The following is an 18,162-nucleotide window of genomic DNA, read 5'->3' as shown; positions in this document are numbered from 1 at the left end:
TCCAGTTATTTACTATCTGAAGAAGTGCACACTGGGGTTGGAACAGCGACGGGCCCCGGGGACTCAGAGCGACAGTGCCTTCTTACTCATCCAGGAGCCCGGCTCACACGTGGGATCCCTCCAGCGGTGGAGCGCGCTCCTCCTCTTTCCTCCCGCCGCCGACTCCAGGGCGCGCTGGCTCCCGGGGAAGGGGCGGAGTTCCCGCCCGTTCGTTCTGAGGCCGTGGTTGCCATGGCAACGCGGCCATACTGGGCCCAACCGCCAGTGAGTGTGTGTGGGGACCGGCAAGGGTCTCGTGGGCAGAGGCGGCAACATGGACAACCTCTTCGTGGAGGAGGTGGCCGCCTCGCTGGTCAGGGAGTTCCTCAGCAGAAAGGTAAGTACCCTCCCAGCGTCTTCCACAAAGCCGGACACGCTTACCGTCATTTTGCGGAGCAGCGTGAGGACGCGCCTGAAATAGGCTCCTTGAGAGAGGAGACCTTCCCGTGCCTGTCCCCTCAGATGTTTTCCCCCGGCCAGAGCGCCCCCTTCTCGGCCTAAAGGAAACTACAGTTCCCAGGAGCCCTTCCTGTCACCCGCAGCCCTGCACTTCCGCTAGGCATGTCGCTGCCAGTGTCCTCCCCTCCCCACCAGTGTCCGCGAGACCATGTGGGGCCGAGCTGTGTAGGGGACCCGGCTGAGCCCTCCCGGTTTTGATGTCCTGCGGCCTGCCAGGCCCAAGGCCGGGCCTCCGTGACCTGTCGGCTCCAAGCCTCCTGGAAGAGAACTTACCCCACAGGGTGGGACAAGTTTTCGTGGCCAGCAATGGATATCGCGACTGTCCCCTTGGCTTTGACTTCTAAGTTCCACCGTGTAGACCTGGGAGGGTGTTTGACATGTCCAAGTCCCCATTGCTTCTGGAGAGCTCCGATTGATCCGCGGGAGGAACTGATTTATCTGTGGTTGGCTTGTTGGTGTCCCTGTCACCTCCCACATGGGGCCTCAGACCCCTACACTCCAGAAACCGTGGCTTTTTTCACCCTCTGCCCTCCAGTCACATCAGCCTGGCCTGTGCCCCCTGGGAAGCTCCTGAAATTCCCTTGGTGATGACAGGGCCCATTGGTGACTTTTTGGTGCCTCAGCCACCCCAGCCCTTGGCTCCTCTCCTGCAGTGACCCTGACTCATCCTCCCTGCAGGGTCACGAGCCAGGCCTGTCATTCATGGTGCTGTGTATCCTTCCCAACAGCTCCATCCCCAGGCTCCCCCTTGTTCTCATTGCTGGCTCATCCATCCTTGTGGCTCCCTGGGGTCCATTCCTCGACCTCCCCTGCTTTCACACTCTGTGTCACTCTTGCCAGCTTTGCACAGTCCCTCAGCCTTGGTGCCTCTCCACCCTCCATAGAATCACCCTGCTCTCCCTTTACCACACTTTTCCCAGTGGGCCGTGTCCATGCCTGTACCTGTCCAATGATCCAGTTGGAGGATCCCTGAAGAAACCGCACTAGAGGTGGCCTCAGACCTGACTCCTTTGTGTGCCAGCAAGAGTGGGATCTGGCTCAGTCCATCATTCACATCAGCCTACACACACATACTGGTGGTTACAGTTATCTGGTCCATGTTCTCATGGTCACTGGTGGGAGTTGCAGTGTATCAGAGGGGTGCCCACAATTTCCCTACTAGGCTCATTCCCAGCCCTGGATCTTGGACTTTCCAGGTGGTTCTACAGTCTAGCCTGATAGAACTTGCCCCTAGTTCCAGAACCTTCTAGTTGATGCTGTGGCAAAGCCCAACCAGCCCGTACTTACTCTGGCTCACGCATGCACCAGTGGATATGGCTACTTAGCTCAGCTTGGCTTCCCCCCTAACCCAGTTAACATGCAGGCCAGTGGGTTTTGTACACCTGCCCATTCTGGTCTGTCCCCAGTCCCAGCTCTCATGCTCAACATTGGGAGCAGTGATTCAGTTCGGAAGCCCCTGCAGCCCCTTACCAGACTTGCCCACCCCACCCCCCGGGTCTTACATAAGCTGGTGGGTGCTGACGCTGTCTGGCATTGCCCGCCTCACCCTGACATTCACTGGTGGGTGCTGCAGCCTGGCTTGGCCTGGTCTACCTCCAGTTCCAACTCATGCTGGCAGGTACTGCAACCTAGCACAGCCTGGATAGTTCCAGCTCCGACCCTAACATGAACTGGTTGGTGTTGTGGCCTAGCTTGGCCTGTCCTCTACCCCGTCCTGGTTCTTACATCTGCTGATGGGTGCTATGAACTGGCCCTGCCTGGTCCGCCCCCAGACCTTACCCACATGTATATTGGCAGGTACTAAAAGTTGGCCTGGTCTGGGTTGCTCTTGGCCTTGTGTGTTCTTTTTTTTTTTTTAATTGAAAATTTATTTTTTATTGGAAAGGAGAGAGGAGATACAGAGTGAAATATCTTCCATCCGTTGTCTTATTCCCCAAGTGGCTGCAACGGCTGGAACTGAACTGCTCTGAAGCCAGGAGCCAGGAGCTTCCTCTGGTCCTTTCATGAGGATGCAGGTCCCCAAGACCTTGGGCCATCCTCCATTGTCCACCCAGGCCACAAGTAGGGAGCTGGATGGGAAGTGGAAAAGCCAGGACATGAACTGGCGCCCATATGGGATCCAGGCAGATGCAAGGTGAGGATTTAGCCACTAGGCTAACATGTCAGGCTCCCAGTCTTGGTTCTTGTTCACCTGTGCAGGAACTGTGTCCTGACAGAGGAGTTCCCAAACTCCTCTATCAGGTCATCTCCTAGTCACATATCTCATGCATCCTGGTGGGTTATTGGTCTAGTCTGACTTGGCCCACCTCCTGTCCAGGATTTTACAGCAGCCTTGCCCAAGCAGCCCACCCCCAGATCCAGTTGTCACATGGTTCAGCAGGTGCAGAGAACTAGCCCAGCCTGTCCTATACCCATTCTGGCTCTTGTGAGCACCAGTGGATACTGGAGCCTATCTCAGTCTGGCACATCCCAGATCCAGTCCACACCCATGCTGAGGGATACTGCAGCCATGTTCAACCCAGTTTGCTACCCTCATTCTGGCTCTTGTGCTCACCAGTAGAAACCACAGCCCAGCTGGGGCATCCTCTTGACTCCCCAACCAGGCCTGCTCCCAGACACAGATATTGCATGTGCCAGTGGTTGTTCCGACCTAGCATAACCCATCACCCGGCTTGGCCTTTGCCATCAGATGCTGTAACCTGGCCTGTCCTGGCTCACCCTGAGTCCCAACTCTTGCTGGTGGGTGCTGTAGCCTAGCCCTGCCCTGCCTGCCTTATCTCTGGCTTTCATGCAAACTGGTAGATGTGATAGCCTAGCCTATCCTGGCATGTCCACACTCCATCCTGACTCCTGTCCATACTAGTATGCTATGGTTTGGCCCAGCCTTGCCTGGTCTGCCTCACTAGAGCCAACTCACACATCAGCCAACAAGTGAAGCAACCCTGCCTGGCCTGTACAACACCCAGCCCTGAGTCATGTGCTCACCAATAGGAGTGACAGCCTACCAGGGGAATTTCCCCAAGTTCTTTCATCAGGCCTGCTCCCAGACCCAGAGCTCATGCATGCTAGTCGGTGGTTAGGCCTTTGCCAGTACAATCTGCCCCCCACTGTTGGCCTTTGTATGTGCTGGTGGATGTTGCAGCTTGGCCTGCCCCATACCCAATTATTGGATATGCCTGCAGATGCTACAGCCTGGACTAACCTAACCTGTTCCCAACCATAGTACCTATGAGTGTTGTTGATTCCATGGTCTTGCTTGGCCTGGCACCATCTCGAGTTCTTGAGCAAACCAGCTGTATGGCAGTCCCACAGGGGTGAGCCCATGATTGCCCACAGAATCTGCTCCCAGACCCAGTGCTCTTGTGTGCTGGTTAATGTGACCGAGACTCACATGTTTCAACCCTGCCCCCACATTTACTGTTGGATACTATGGTTGAGCTCTTCCAGGCAGGGCCCCCATCCATGGCTTTTGTGTACACCTGTAGGTGGTGGTTGATACCAACAAGCCCAGTTGAGGTCTCCTACATGGGTGAGTATACTGATTTCGCCCTGAAAGGTCCTCTAGTTTCCCTCCTTTGAACCACCGAGTCTCACCCCTCTTGTTTACTAGCAAATACAGTAGCCTGGTTGGTGGGAGTCCCTGAGAAGTCACTCCTCACCTGTCATGTTCTCCCTCAGCAGTCCTCCCTCCCATACATCTCCAGACCTGCTTCCCTGAGCAGTCTGCAGCCACTCATGCCCATGAGCACACAGATCCCCAAGCCTGGTCCTCTGGGAATGTGCCATCCCAGCCTGGGGACTCTGTCTGCTGGCATGCAGGTGTCTGCCCTCCCCACCCCTCACAATAGCTTAAAAAGAAAAGTAGAAGAGGCAACTGTGCTGGCACATTGGTGTAGTTAACACAAATTTGGTTTTAACCAGGCCCAGAATGCCCACTAGCTATTAGTTGTTTTTTTCCCAGCAGTATAACACTTGCTTAGGTACAATGCAACCTAGAGCTGGGAACGGGCTGATTTTCTAATGCAGGAGCTTGGCTCCTGGAGGAGGAGGGAGCATGACCTCATTCCAGTTCCATGACAAAGACCTTGGCCTTATGGGAATTGAAGGTGCAAATGATGGAAAGCTACTTTGCTGGTGACTCACTCAGCAAAGGCTTCCCAAGTACTTCCCAGGGCGGAGTCACAGAGTGTAGCTCGGGTCAGAACCCCTAGTCCCCACTGGGCTGTGCTGCCTTGGGCAGGTCATCCCTGTCTCTGGGATTTCCTGTTTCAGTGATAAAGGGAATGAATACTGGCCTTCCGTGTATATTTTTATCTTTTGTTTATTAAAAAGCAATCTCAATCCAGGGCCAACTACAGGGTGCCTGAGCTGACCCAGGGTGGGTCAGTTACTGGTAACTTCATTTTCTCCCCCTTTTCTAGACCAGAGATTAAGAACTCCAGCCTGTAGCTTCACCCATGGGGCTCTCAGGAGAGTCAGAATCGCAGCTATGAAAGCGATGGCAACTGTGTAGGCTGTATGACGATGAATTGTATAGTCAGTTTGTGGTCCTCGGAGTAGCTTGGCAAAGATTGCAGTGTGGGAATGATTTTTAAGGCACCCTCTGGAATCTTCTGCATGACAGAAGGGAAGGCTTTGATATAAAATGGAAAACGGGGTGATTCAGCGTTACCTTCCCCTCTCCCTGCAGGGCTTAAAGAAGACCGGCGTGACCATGGACCAGGAACGGCCACGCTCAGATCTCAGCATTAACAGCAGGAATGATCTTCGCAAGGTTCTGCATCTGGAATTCCTCTACAAGGAGAACAAGGTGTGTGCCCTTGAAGGTACAGTGTGCACCTCTGGCGCCAAGCTGGGCGAAGCCAGACCACTCACGGGCCTTGCCACTGTGGACAGGAGACTGGGCAAGTCTTAATTGATCACCACACCTGAAGTTGGGGAGAGAGAGAGAGAGCGAGCGAGAGAGAGCAAGAGAGCGAGCCAGTGCTGGCAGATCTCAAGTACGGGGGCTGCTTTGCAGCCTCCCCCAGCCCGTGCCGCCCATGGGTGTAGTGTGTGTGCCATTGTTTTTGAACCTGACCTGTAGCTGTGCTCAGCTTCCCTCTGCCCTGTGCTGCCTCCTCCCCACTCAAGGCTATTTTTAGCGTGACAGGATTTAAGATTATAGTATTCAGCTATGCTAATATTTTCCGTCTCCTGCCTGAACAGTATTTTCCTTCTTCAGTCTGAGTAATACTATGCTCTCAAGTCCACCATGACTTGTAATTCAGGCAGAAGTGGGGATTGAGTTCAGCTGGGCCAGGCGGATGGGAGCCCCGGCTTCCTGGATGGGGAGAGGGTTCTGTGCTCCGAGACAATCAGGATACCCCATGGTTTCCCTGTTTCTGTACTGAGCATGTTTGTTGAGGGTATTCATAGCCTTGTTTAACTAGTTTCTGCCTCCCTGTCCATGAACTTGAACTCAGCAACAGGCCAGGCAGGATGTCTCTTTCCTTATAATATTCTCACCTTTGCGTGCTGACCCACGACACAGTGGAGAGTCAGTGTCTCTTTGTGGAATCAGTGAGTGCATTAACTGTATCAACCAGTGTGTGAATGGACGAAGCCATGCTTCTGACCTGACTCTTGCGTCTCTCACGAAGACAAATCCTCAAGTTGGTTGGAGAGGAAGGGGACCCTGCCAGTGAATGCTGTCTCGTGACTAGGCCTAGTCTGAGAGTCATGGTGGTCACCATGTATGGTAATTTTAGAAAGGACAGTTCAGGCAGAAGTCTAATATGTCCAGCAAAGAAGGGGCGTCATTCTGTTAAAAGTGGGGATGGGCAGAGCCAACCCCTCAGGGTTCTATGCCATCCACCCAAGGGGACTTCTCACCGCCTCCACTAGGGGGAGCTGTGAGCCTGAGGCAACGGACTATTCAAAGCCTTGCTGTCATTGCCAGGAGGGATGTGGCTGGAGCTGAGGCCAAGTTTGTTTTAACTATTTCTCTTTTCAAATGAAATCCTAGCAGAGTGAATTGGTGTCAAGGTGAGACCAATGCTATTTCTGAGATAACCCCCACCTCCAACCCTGAGGATCCTTCAGACTGCTTGAAAATTGCCCAAATGAGTGTTATAAGCCAGGAAGTATCTCGGGCCTGAATACTTTCCATGGAGCAAAGGATGGAACTGCAGCCAAAGCTATGAACCATCACCAGCTGCTGGTACCCAGCCTGCGGGGACACCCCAGGTTACCAGAAATTTGTGTGTTCCTCTCTGAGGAGAGAAAGGCCACGGCAGGGGCAGGCGTCATATACAATGGTCAAGATGCCACGTCCCCTCTTAGTGCGTGGGTTGGAGGTTGGACTCTATGGCTCCCTGCTCATGTGTAGCCCAGGTGACACCCGTATGGGAGACCCAGACTGAGTCACCGGCCACTGGCTTTGGTTGGTCCAGTCCTAGCTGCTGTGGTCATTTGAGACAAGAGCTAGTGGAGGGAAGATTTCATTCTGTCTCTTGGACTCCCTTTCAAATATGTAAAAACAAAGAAAATTAAAAGGAAGAGGCATGGCAGGCTGGGAAGAGCAGTACAGAGGCTCAGCAAATAGGCCAAGCATGGTCCTCAGGGTCCCAGGGTGTCACTCGGGCACCCCCGGCTTCCGTGTGCACTGAGCTGAAGTGTGCAGGAGGAGGCCCATGCTCCAGGCCAGAGGCCTCCTGTCCACCTCCCTTGGCTGCCATCATGTGGGAGCAGGTGCTCTGCCTTCCAGAGAGATTTTGTATAGAGTGAAACAATTAGAGAGAACATTCACCCCAATGTTCTGGCATACTGGAATTCTTATGTAAACGTGACTTTACCCAAGATTCCAGGAATCTTTTTACCATTCAGTTTATTTTTATTTCCTCACAATCCTATAGTCCTCCTCAGGTAACTATTATGTTAAGATCCTTAAGATATTTTTATTAGAGCTTACTAAGTACCCTGATTGTTAGATTTACACAGTTATTAGTTGTTCTACAATGAATGGAAGTCTGTATTTTCCAGAAATAAAGTACTTATCAGTTTTCCTATTGCATCATCCCTTTGGCATTCACTCAGTACAAAGCTAGCCTGATTCTGGCGAAGCCTGCAATTTAATGTTAATATTTCCAGTAACTTATTCCTCCCTGTTAGGCATATGCAAAATTGAATTTGTTAAAACTGTCTTATTTCTTTTCCTTTTTGTCTTAAGTTTGGAGGGCAGATATATATACTTACATACACAGAAGATAGAGAGATAGAGATCTTCCATCCATGGTTCACTTCTCAAATGGCTACAACAGCCTGGGCTGGGCTGGGCTGGGGCTGAAGTCAAGAGCCATGAGCTTCACGTGGGTCTCCCAGGTGGGTGACAGGAACCCACAGGCCCTTGGTCATCATCTGCCTTCCCAGGTACATTCACAGGAAGTTGGATTAGCGCAGAAGTGGGACTGTATCCAAGGCACTCTGATATGGGATATGGATGTCTCAAGTAGTACTTAACCACGGTACCACAGCACCTGCCTGTGTTCCTACTGCATTCGGTTATAATTGTTCATGGATTGCCTGGTTTACACATTGACTGTCAGTTCTTCATGTTTACATCCATACCCAGCATAAACCCAACATGAGTGATGGATAGCCAGCATTGGTGTGCTCAGAGCGTGTGTGAATGAGAAGATCACAGCTGTGTGCTACAGAATGGGAATACCCAGCTGTCCCGTGTTTTCCCTGAATCTGCACGTTTAAGTAATGGTTGCTTTCCTTCCCAATGATAGGCAAAGGAAAATCCCCTGAAAACAAACCTTGAACTTATCACCAGATATTTTCTGGATTACGCTGGAAATACAGCCAACAGTTTAACTCAAGCAACTCCAATCCCTGCCCTCTCACTTCCCAAGAAGAGTAACAAGTTGCCACCAAGATGCTCTGAGACCACGCTGGTCAATATATATGACCTTTCAGATGAGGATGTGGGCTGGAGAAGCTCGCTGGCGGAAGCAAGCAAAGCCAGGTACCTCTTTCTCTGTATGCTGTCTGTCTTAGTTTCCTGTGGCTGTTGTAACAGATTCCTCGGAATTGATGACTGTCAGTCCATGTTTTCCAGAGAAGCAAATATCCAATAGGTTATGTGCATGCATGAGGCTGCTTCAGGCAGTTGACATGGGAAAATGATTTAAAAGATGAGTTTATTTTGGTGCAAAACCTTTGGCATCCATGCATCATTTATTCATGATGTACGTTTTCCATGAACTTTTTGAAAACCTCCTGTATATGTGCATGTCTGTCTGTCTGACACATGCTTTGAAGGAATTTGCTCATGCGATGGTGAGGATGAACAAGTCTATCATGTCCATTCTGTAACGCAGGTAGAAGGTTGGAACTCTATCTTGAAGAGGATTAAGTCTTCTTGGGGAGCCTTAGATTTTGTGCCTCGCCCCAGCCGACATCCTGGAGGGCAATCTGCTTTTCTTGAGGTTACCTCATGATAAATGTTCATCATGCGTCGCCTTGGAAAATGGTGGGAAATGACTGTCCTTCCAGCTCTGTGGGACAGCATGTCCTCTCCCAAGGTTGTCCAGGCTCAGAGCATGGGCATCTGCTGCCAAAGCATGTGGACATCTGAAACATTTGGGGGCAGGCATTTGGCACAGCGGTTAAGCCATTGCTAGGGATGCCCATGCCCCAAATCAGAGTGTCCAGTGTCTTCCTCCATTCCAACTTTCTGCTAGTGCACTCGCTTGGAGGCAACAGATGATGGCTCGGGTACCTGGGTCCCAGTCATCCACATGGGAGACATAGGTTGATTTCCCAGCTTCTGGCTTCAGCCCTGGCCCAGCATTTGGTGTGGGCATTTGGGAGTTAACCAGCAGGTGGGAGAGTCTCTCCTTACTCCTCAAGTGTTGTATAGTAAGTAATTAGGCTGGGATCCCCATGACGCTGACTCTGGGGAAAGCTTGTTAGCAGTAAGGTCTGAGGGATCCCAGTACGGATCATCATCTCTGCTTTTGTTTGCTGCCCAGTGGTCTTGTTTGGAAGTTGAACTTGTCTGAACACCAAAGCATGTTCTCTTCATACCTTTCATGGTCAAGTCCTGGCTAGTTAGGACTCATCACATGGGTACAAGTCGGTTTGCTCTGAGTGGCTGTTGAAGGTGGAGTCTGTTACCACTGGTCCCTTCTGGGATGTGTATCTTTTCTTTTCTTTTCTTTTCTTTTCTTTTCTTTTCTTTTCTTTTCTTTTCTTTTCTTTTCTTTTCTTTTTTCTTTTCTTTTCTTTTCTTTTCTTTTCTTTCTTTCTTTCTTTCTTTCTTTCTTTCTTTCTTTCTTTCTTTCTTTCTTTCTATTTTTGTTTGTGATGATAGAGTTCCATAGGTTCAGGGATTTCCCTTCCATCTTGCTCACTGCCCCCACTTCACTATTTTCCTCTGTATTATTGCAGTAGTATAGCCCGTCAGCAACAGTCATCAAGTCCATCATTTTGCTACCTAAGAATATCTTGACACTGGGAGTCCATCTTTTATTCAGGAGTAGAGGTGCATACTACAATGTGTTTTCACTTCCTGGAATGCTACTCTCTATTATCTTTTTTTTTTTTTTAACAGACATGACAATCCTGATGGGGATGTGCTTGGTAATTCTGTGTCACCTAAAAGGCCACCACACAAAAGTAAGCCCCTGCACACAGTCATGGGTGATAGCCTGCCTTTGTCTTCTGCATGGGAGAAGACGGAAAAACAGCACCCAGAGCCCACTGTGGATGTGAAGAAGGCAGGAGAGAAGAGCAGGCCCAAGGCGGGCCTCATTGTGCGAGGCATGATGGCTGGACCCACGGCCAGCTCCCCACAGGTGGGAACCTTGCTCTTTGTGTTGCTGTGAGGATCAGGCTTCCGATGCTACCTGGGTATGTTTAGGAGACCCCATGGGCCGGCCCCAGGAAGGGCATCTATGCGTGGGAATGGGAAGGATCCTTGCCTCTGTTTTCTCTCTGGTAGTACCACGAAGGACCTGTGAGTCCCCGAGCAGGCCCTGTCTCCTTCCCTGAGCTCACCTCACCCTCTGTCGATGAGCTGCATGCTCTGGCTCATATTCCCTTGCTGAGTGGGAGCCCACCTGCTGATCCTCACAGAAGCTTCGCTATTTTCCTCTGTATTATTGCAGTAGCATAGCCCGCTTTCTAAATGGAGACAAAATTTATTTTCCAGAAATCCACACTAAAAAAAAAAAAAAAAAATCACATGGTTGACTCTGGCGCCCAGTACTCAAGTTTTGATGAATCATGAAACTCTCAAGGTCACAGAGGCAGATATAAGTTTTCCAAAATTCTGTTTTTTACCTGACAACTTGCATTTTATCATTGACAGTAAAACACTACTTAATTTCCTTGAAATGACAGGCTAAAATGCCTGCTAAACACCCAGGTCTGAATAACCATTGTTTAAGGTTAAAACCATTTGTGGTTACAAGTGGTTAGCACCTTCCGCCTCCCCCCCATACACGCACTCAGCAGAGTGAGCATAGAGACTTTGAGTCTCAGCACACAGACCGTTGAAGAGAAGATGGCCACTGTGCTGAGTGAAACTGATGGTCTCTATGGCAATCTGGACATTCTTGTGTGAGGCTAGTATTCTGTGAAGTTTGATTTTTTTATGACAAGTGCTTGAAGAGTGCTGTACTAGTCAGTTTGGTGCCACTGCCTGGACCTTGCGAGCAGAATCAACGTGAAGGAAAAGGCAGATTGTGTCATGGTACTAGCATGAGACACATTTGCATTCTCCACAAGGGTGAGCAGGCTACGCCTTGAGGACCAGTGAACACATGAACACCACAGTCCTATCTACCACAGCGTTCTACTCCAGTTTGAGTAGTCAAGGCTCCTCCTAACTGGTCTGATGGAGCTGGCTGGGACCACCTGACTGCCAGGTGTTGCTGTGAGCTTCTCCTTTAGGGAACTGTTCTTCCCCAGGTGGAGATGAATCCCATGAAGGATGGGTATTTACAGCATTTCCCGGAGTTTTCTGGAAGGTGTTTTGTGCTTTGACAGCACCCGTGGGTGTTAGATCAGCTGTGTTTGGAAAAGCTGATGTAAGAGGTGGGGCTCCCCCAGGGGCCGAAAGTTTGAAACTCCATGGGAAGGATGACTCACGTCTTCTTCCCACTGTGCAGCAGGGATACCCTGCCCGGCTTTCGAAGCAGGTTTATGGTGTCTAGTCATTTCCTTGAGGTCAGAATACTCAAAATTAGCTTTGCTTCTTCCAGCTCAGGCCTTTCCGCCGGGCCCTGGATTATTCTGGAAACGCTGAGAGGTCCGCAAATCCAGGAGAAGTCCAGTGGATCTATTTTTGTCTCTCTGACCTGACTGCCTCACCAGTGTCTAGTCACAGCAGGAGTATCCATCTCATTGGGCTGTCATTGATGGCAAGAGAGGACATTGCAGTTGGCTCTTGTAAGCTAAGCAGCACCTGAGGGGCTGTCTGTGGGTAGGCTGCTGAGCTGGCAGCTCTGTGGACAGCAGAGACGAGTGATGCATAGGCTCTGCCATTCCTGATCCATCATCAGGAGGGGGTTAAGACCACATGTAAGAGAGTGCAGGGCCAAATAGGTACAGGAACAGCCAACATTTGCTAAATGCTGTGATGTACCTGGTCTCATATTCATCCCATTTCATCCTTGCCACATCCTTCATTCCAAACCTTTGGGCCAGACAGATTTGAGAATTTGATTTTTTTATTTAATTTTATTTTAGAAAAGAAGCACAGTGCATAAGCCAACCACTTGGTGTTTTTTTTTTTGTCCTTGTCCCTTTCAGGATTCTTTCCGCAGGCGCTCTCTGAGGCGGTCCCCAGCCACAGGCAGCATGACCCACTCCCAAGAGGAGGAGACTGGGAAGGTGCCTGAGCCCTCCACCTGTCCAGCACCACAGGAGGTCCTGGCTTTGGGCAGTGGTTCTGCCTCCAGGAGCCCCCTGGGTCTGCTCAGAGACCAGAGCACAGAAAGGCACAAAACTCCTGTCAGCAGCCCTTCTCACCTGCCCAGCAGAGGGCTGCCCCCACCGGAGAGAGCCAGATCCAAAGAGCTCCCAGAGGACAGACTCACAACAGACAGCAGCCCAGATGCGGACAGGACGCCCTTCAAGTTCTCCCTGCCTGGTGGGAATTCCAGGATGAGCCAGGAGAGGCTGGAGAGAGCATTCAGGCGCCAGGGCGGCCAGCCCCCATCTCTCAGGTGAGCGTGACATGCTTCGGCGCCCCCCTCATGTGTTGTCCTTGTTCCTACGGCTCCCACAGGATTGTCTTTGGCTCCCTGGCCTTTTGTGGTGATGAGGTTGAGAAGTAGGTAAGGCAGGGTTGATTCTGGTCACCTGGGAGGAAAACTCGGCCCAGAAAACAAGCCGCAGCCCAGAAACTACAGAGCAGGTCTCCTTGGCCCTGGCTGGTTGTTCCCAATGCAGGGTTTCAGCAAGGGCCCCAAGCCACCAGGCCTGGCTGACGTAGGGATGATGTTTGCTGGGGGAGGCCAGAGGCTCAATGATGAATCCACTCCCAGAAGCCCCTTCCAGATGGTTCTGTTTTATCCGCCCCTCACCATCACTTTCTTAGATTTATCCTTTTCACTGTAGGCTGGATGATTCCAGCATTGATTGAGTTTTCCAATTGTACAATCCTGGAGTAAGCCTCACTCCATGAGGCTGTACGTCATCTCTCACTCTATTGGTGGTTTTGGCTGATGAGTATTTGCTGCAGGGTTTTTTGGGTATACATTCGTGAGGAAAGCCAGCTGGCAGAATTCCACTCTTGGAATAGCCTGACTGGTAACAACATGTAGGTCATGCTGGAAATGGTCCCTCTTCTGTTTTCTTGAGTAGTTAATGTAACGTTGGTATTCTTCTGCTTTATCTTGGAAGAATTCCTGGAGAAGGATTCTGAACATTGAACTGAAAGTTTTTTGTTTTGTTGGTATTGGCAAACTTTTTTGAGGAATTGCATAATTTTATCTATAGCTTAAATTTCTTGGTATTACATCTTTTTTTTTTTTAAATCAACATTTGAACATTAAGAACAGTGCTGTTTCTTTCCAGATATTGGTGATTTTGGATCATCTCAACTAATCTAGCTTAGAGTTTATCAATTAAGTATTATAATTATATAATATCTTCAAAGAACAAACTTTTGCCTTTTATATGTCTGTTTTCTAGTCCACTGATTTCTGCTCTTATGTTTATTATTTCTTGAGTTTATTCTATTATTATTTTCTAGTTCACTGATAATGGATCTTAAATAACAAATTGTTTGCCTTCTTCTCCTAAGTCTGCAAATTTCCCTTTAAATAACGCTTTGTCTTTATCCTCCAAGTTAATATATTACACATTCTTATAGTTTAGTTAAAATAATTCATAGTTTCTACTGTAATTTCTTCCTTGAACTATGGGCTGTTTAGACATGTATTGACTAATTTGAAAGTATTTTCTGATTTTCCTTTTTAATCTATAGTTTATTGCTAGTCTGTTCATATATAAGAAAGCACAAGGAGGTGATGTCCAAGCTGGCTGCATGCAGCTCTGTCCTTCCCCAAGGACCCTGGAGGACTTGGGGTGGTTTGGGGCCTTTTCTGTGCACAGGGCTCAGGGACAGCCGTGGGAGTCACACTCCGGTTTATGGGTGGTGAGAACAAGTGCAACGTGCTGGGGTGGCCTGCTGGGCCATCAGGGGACAACTGTGCAGTCCCAGCCTTCCAGCTCCAACTTCTAAGATCCAGCCCTGGGAACCAAAGTGACATTTTGCTATGTCTGTTTTTTTTTTTTGTTTGTTTGTTTGTTTCTCTTCTGTGTCTTCTGATTTTAAAAGGGGTGTTTGGAAAAATCTGTGCCCTGGCTCCCCTTGTAGGAGATGTGGCCATTGGGGAGGGGGCATCTGTCATCTGTCACAGGCTTGGCAGGGCTGCCCTTGTGGTGTTTTTGTCATCACTCAGTACCCCGGGGACTCTGACCCTGCTGTGGGAGACAGCACGTCCTTATCTTTCTCTGTCATGCTATGTCACAGGCAGGAGGCCTTCCTCTGCACACTTAGAGATCGTGCTGTCACCACATGTGTGGCCCACAGTAGACCCCTGAGCAGCCTAAGGAGCAGGTCTCAAGGTGCAGGGGAGGGGCAGTTCTTCATGACCATGTCTTCCCAGTGATGTGTTGTAAGCTTTCTGGCCCCATGTGTGTGAAGGCTGATCGTTTGGAGGTGACTCCCTTATGTTGCTCACAGCTCTCTCTGGGGATGTGTCCCTTGTGACTGTCCCTCAGTGCGAGCCCTGGGCCTGTGTGTGTGGCCACCAGGGCTCCGCTAAGGCTCATTACGTACAGACTAGCTCAGCACATGTGCTGGGCAGCTGGTGGCAAGGAATGCAGCTTCCAGCTGTGTTCTCCACCAGTGGGCCTGGGCTGCAGGAGCTCCAGCCACTTGTGTTTTGCCCAGTTCTCCTCCAGAAATGTGAGTGTGACTGTGGTCACGACATGGAGAAGCGTTGTCATCCTCCCTTGGGAATTCAACCTGCCGTGGTGGTTGCAGAAGCAGCTGCCGAGCGCCAGGGCTGCAGAGCGGATAGCTGCCCCTTCCAAGTGGACTGGAGCCACGGGCTTGGGATCCTCGTGGCGCCTTGGAACTGAGGGCCTGTGGTGCGGATGAGTGTTGGGGCCCAGAGAGGAGGGCCCCACAGACCATTAGTTGGTATGAGGGATGGGAAAGGCCCACTTGGGGGTGTATTAGTATACCCTCGCTACTGTAATGGGGTACCACTCACTTGGTATCTTAGAAACCACATAGGAGGTTCATCTCGCAGTTCTTGAGCTCAGAGGTCTGAAATGGGTGCTGCTGGGCCAAAATCCAGGTGTGGGCAGGCCTGCATGTCTGCTGGAGGTACAGGAGACAATCCACCTTCATTTCTTGACCTTTGGGCCCTTTCTCCATCCTCCTCCCAGCAGCATTACCAGCATCCTTCATTTCTGCCCCCCACCCCACCCCCATGCATCTATACGGATTCCGGGGATGACTTTGGATTTTCTCCCACCTCAGATCCAGGCTATGCAATCCATCTCACAGTCAGCTGATTGGCTGCTGTTAGTTCTGTCTGCAGCCTTAAATTGATCTTTGCCGTGTAACCTACAAGGTCCAGGTGTTCTGGGATTAGGTCAGGACTAGAGAAGGCATTATTTTGTCTACTACAAAGTCCCAGCTGTTAGTGACATTATAAATCCCAGCCATCTTCCAGCTTTGGCCATTCTCTCTCTCTCTCTCTCTCTCTCTGTTTCTCACGGCGGTATGTAGGGAGGGAAACAGGAAATCCCTCAGCTGTGAGTCCCCAAGGGCAGCAGGATTAAGTAAGTAGAAGGTGTCTGTCTATGCGGCCTGGCAGGGTGGATCCAGTGAGCTCAGATTAGCTGTTAATTTCAGGAGTGTGGAAGGATTTTTTTTTTTTTTTGCTTTGGGGGGAGTGGACATTTTTCTAGAATACAAACTTGAAATTGGGCTGAGCCCATGGAATTGACGTTTAATTTAGGTGATTTTTTTAAAGAAAAAAAATATTTATTTGAAAGACAGAGTTACACGCACAAGGAGAGCCAGGGCAAGATCTTCCATTATTGGTTTACTCCAGAAATGGCCATGCTGTTTGAGGCTGGATCAGATTGAAATCAGGAGTCAAGAGTTATTTCTGGGTCTCCCAGGGTCTGCATTGGATGGAAGCTGGAATTGGGAGCCAGAGGCAGGACTTGAAACCAGGTATTCTGATATCAACAGTGAGCATCTTAGCAGACACCTTCAACTGCTAAGCTAAGTGCACACCCCCTAATTTTTTTTTAAAGTAGAGTGGTCTGCTAGGGTCTTTTTAAATTCTTCCTGCCATAGAACATCAGGGCTAAGAAAGGCTCTTGACTGCTAAGCCTTTTGGCAGGGGAATAAGCAGAGATCAAAGGGCAGAGAGAAGGAAGCAAGGCACTTGACCTCGTATGTGCGTAGCCAAGTCCTCTTGTAACTCCGTGTTCCTCTCCACGTGGCACCTGCGGCTTGTTCTCCCTGTGTGTGGCCCTCCCTGAGCTCACGGGCAGGGTGGGGTGGGGAGGGTGTGTCCCAGCAGCAGTCACTCCCCACCCTGTATTCCAGGTCATAGCACCCTTGGTTTAGGGTAAATATCATTTCAAACCCTGAGTTCCTAAGGGGAAGCAGTTAGGAGCAAACTCTCCATCCACAGGCACATCGGTTTTTTCAGTTCGTTTGTCCAACAACCCCTTAGCCAAGTGAATACATGTCAGGTGTCAGAGCCAGCCATGCTGGCAGCGTGCTGACTGCTGGCCTCTCTTCCTGTCTCCACAGCTTATGCCCTTGCAGGTGGTCACATAGGAATATTTATTTATACCAGGAAAAATGTATTGTTTACAACCAGGAGAACCCGTGGCTGACATGGCTGGCAAGCTCTGTGCTGTGTAATGGCTGGCTACCTGCCAGACTCAGTTTACCCACCAGAGATCAGTGTGAATAGAGCAGGCCCAGTCCTTGCCCTGGGCAGGACTGGGCAGCTCACAACAACAACACCTTAAACACACATGATGCCATGGTGTGTGTGTGTGGGGGGGGGTGTCCCTGGGGCTGGGGCTGCCTAAGAAAGCCTTTCAGTGAAGGTCATGCTTGAGGAGAGAGCAGTATGGAGACAGGGGATGTAAGAGAAAGCAGGCCCCGTGGTGGGGTGTGTGCTGGGGCTGAGGCTGGTGTGGGTGCGGGAGAGAGGAAAGGTGTGAAGGGGAGAGGCAGGTGGAGCCTGGGAGCCTCTGGAAGTGCTGGCATCTCTGTCAGATGCTGGGGAGCCTTTGGAAGTTGAGTAGTAGCATGCTGGGTTCCGACAGGGTTCTTTCAAAGGACCCCTGTGACTGCCATGTCGAGAAGGGGCTCTCAGAGTCAAGCGTGGGAGCAGGGAGATGGCTTGGGAGGTGACTGCCATGGTCTAGAAGAGAGCTGATGAGGGCATGAGTCAGGGCAGGGGTGGTGAGGGTGCTGAGATGTAAGCTGGCATGTATGGAACAGAAGGACGCGGTGCATCCACCACGTAACCGTCCCCGGGGGCTCGCAGACCTTGGCACTGGGACCCTACAGATGCTCCAGTCCTCTGATGCCCACACCTTTCAGGTAAAATACGATGGTATTGGCACAGAACCACCATAGCATGGACTATCATCCCATACATTTAGAATTTTTTCTAGATTAGCTGCATATATAATGTATGTAGCTGGTGTATGTATTGTTTAGGGACTGATGACAAGGAAAGCAGGTCAGGTCTTGTCCAGCACAGGGGTGTGTGTGTGTGTGTGTGTGTGTGTGTGTTTTCTGAATGTTTTCTGTCTGAGGTTAGTTGAATACAAACAGATGGAACTTTGTGGGCGAGGAGGGCTCAGTGTGTGTATATTCATGTGTGTTAGTGATCTGTGCCCGCAGATTGGCTGTGCTGTATTAGAGAAAGAGAAGAGGCAAGGATGGATCCGGTGGTTTTGGCTGACCCAAATGGGGGGTGCTTTCTCTGGAAATGAGGAGCAGTTGGAGAGTCCACGGTCACAAGGCCACTGTTCAGGTGTCTGGTGTGGCTCTCTGCTTTCTGTCAGCCGGGTGGTGTTTCTCGATTGGCTGGACTCCTTACA

General features: G+C 50.3%; 1 protein-coding gene across 1 annotated transcript in view; it reads left to right on the top strand.

Moving 5' to 3' along the window:
* Positions 1-219: 219 nt before the first annotated feature.
* The window catches only part of MINDY4 (MINDY lysine 48 deubiquitinase 4), an 89,239-nt gene continuing 71,296 nt past the window's right edge, over positions 220-18,162 (top strand). Inside the window, exons 1-5 of the mRNA XM_004582397.4 lie at positions 220-376; positions 5,189-5,308; positions 8,274-8,509; positions 10,100-10,343; positions 12,304-12,719. Of these exons, the coding sequence (XP_004582454.2) occupies positions 314-376; positions 5,189-5,308; positions 8,274-8,509; positions 10,100-10,343; positions 12,304-12,719 (1,079 nt within the window). The 5' untranslated portion in view covers positions 220-313. The remainder of the gene's footprint in view (positions 377-5,188; positions 5,309-8,273; positions 8,510-10,099; positions 10,344-12,303; positions 12,720-18,162) is intronic.

This window comes from Ochotona princeps, chromosome 20, assembly GCF_030435755.1.
Source record: "Ochotona princeps isolate mOchPri1 chromosome 20, mOchPri1.hap1, whole genome shotgun sequence".
Lineage (NCBI taxonomy): Eukaryota > Metazoa > Chordata > Mammalia > Lagomorpha > Ochotonidae > Ochotona > Ochotona princeps.
This window is presented reverse-complemented; position numbering and strand designations above follow the sequence as displayed.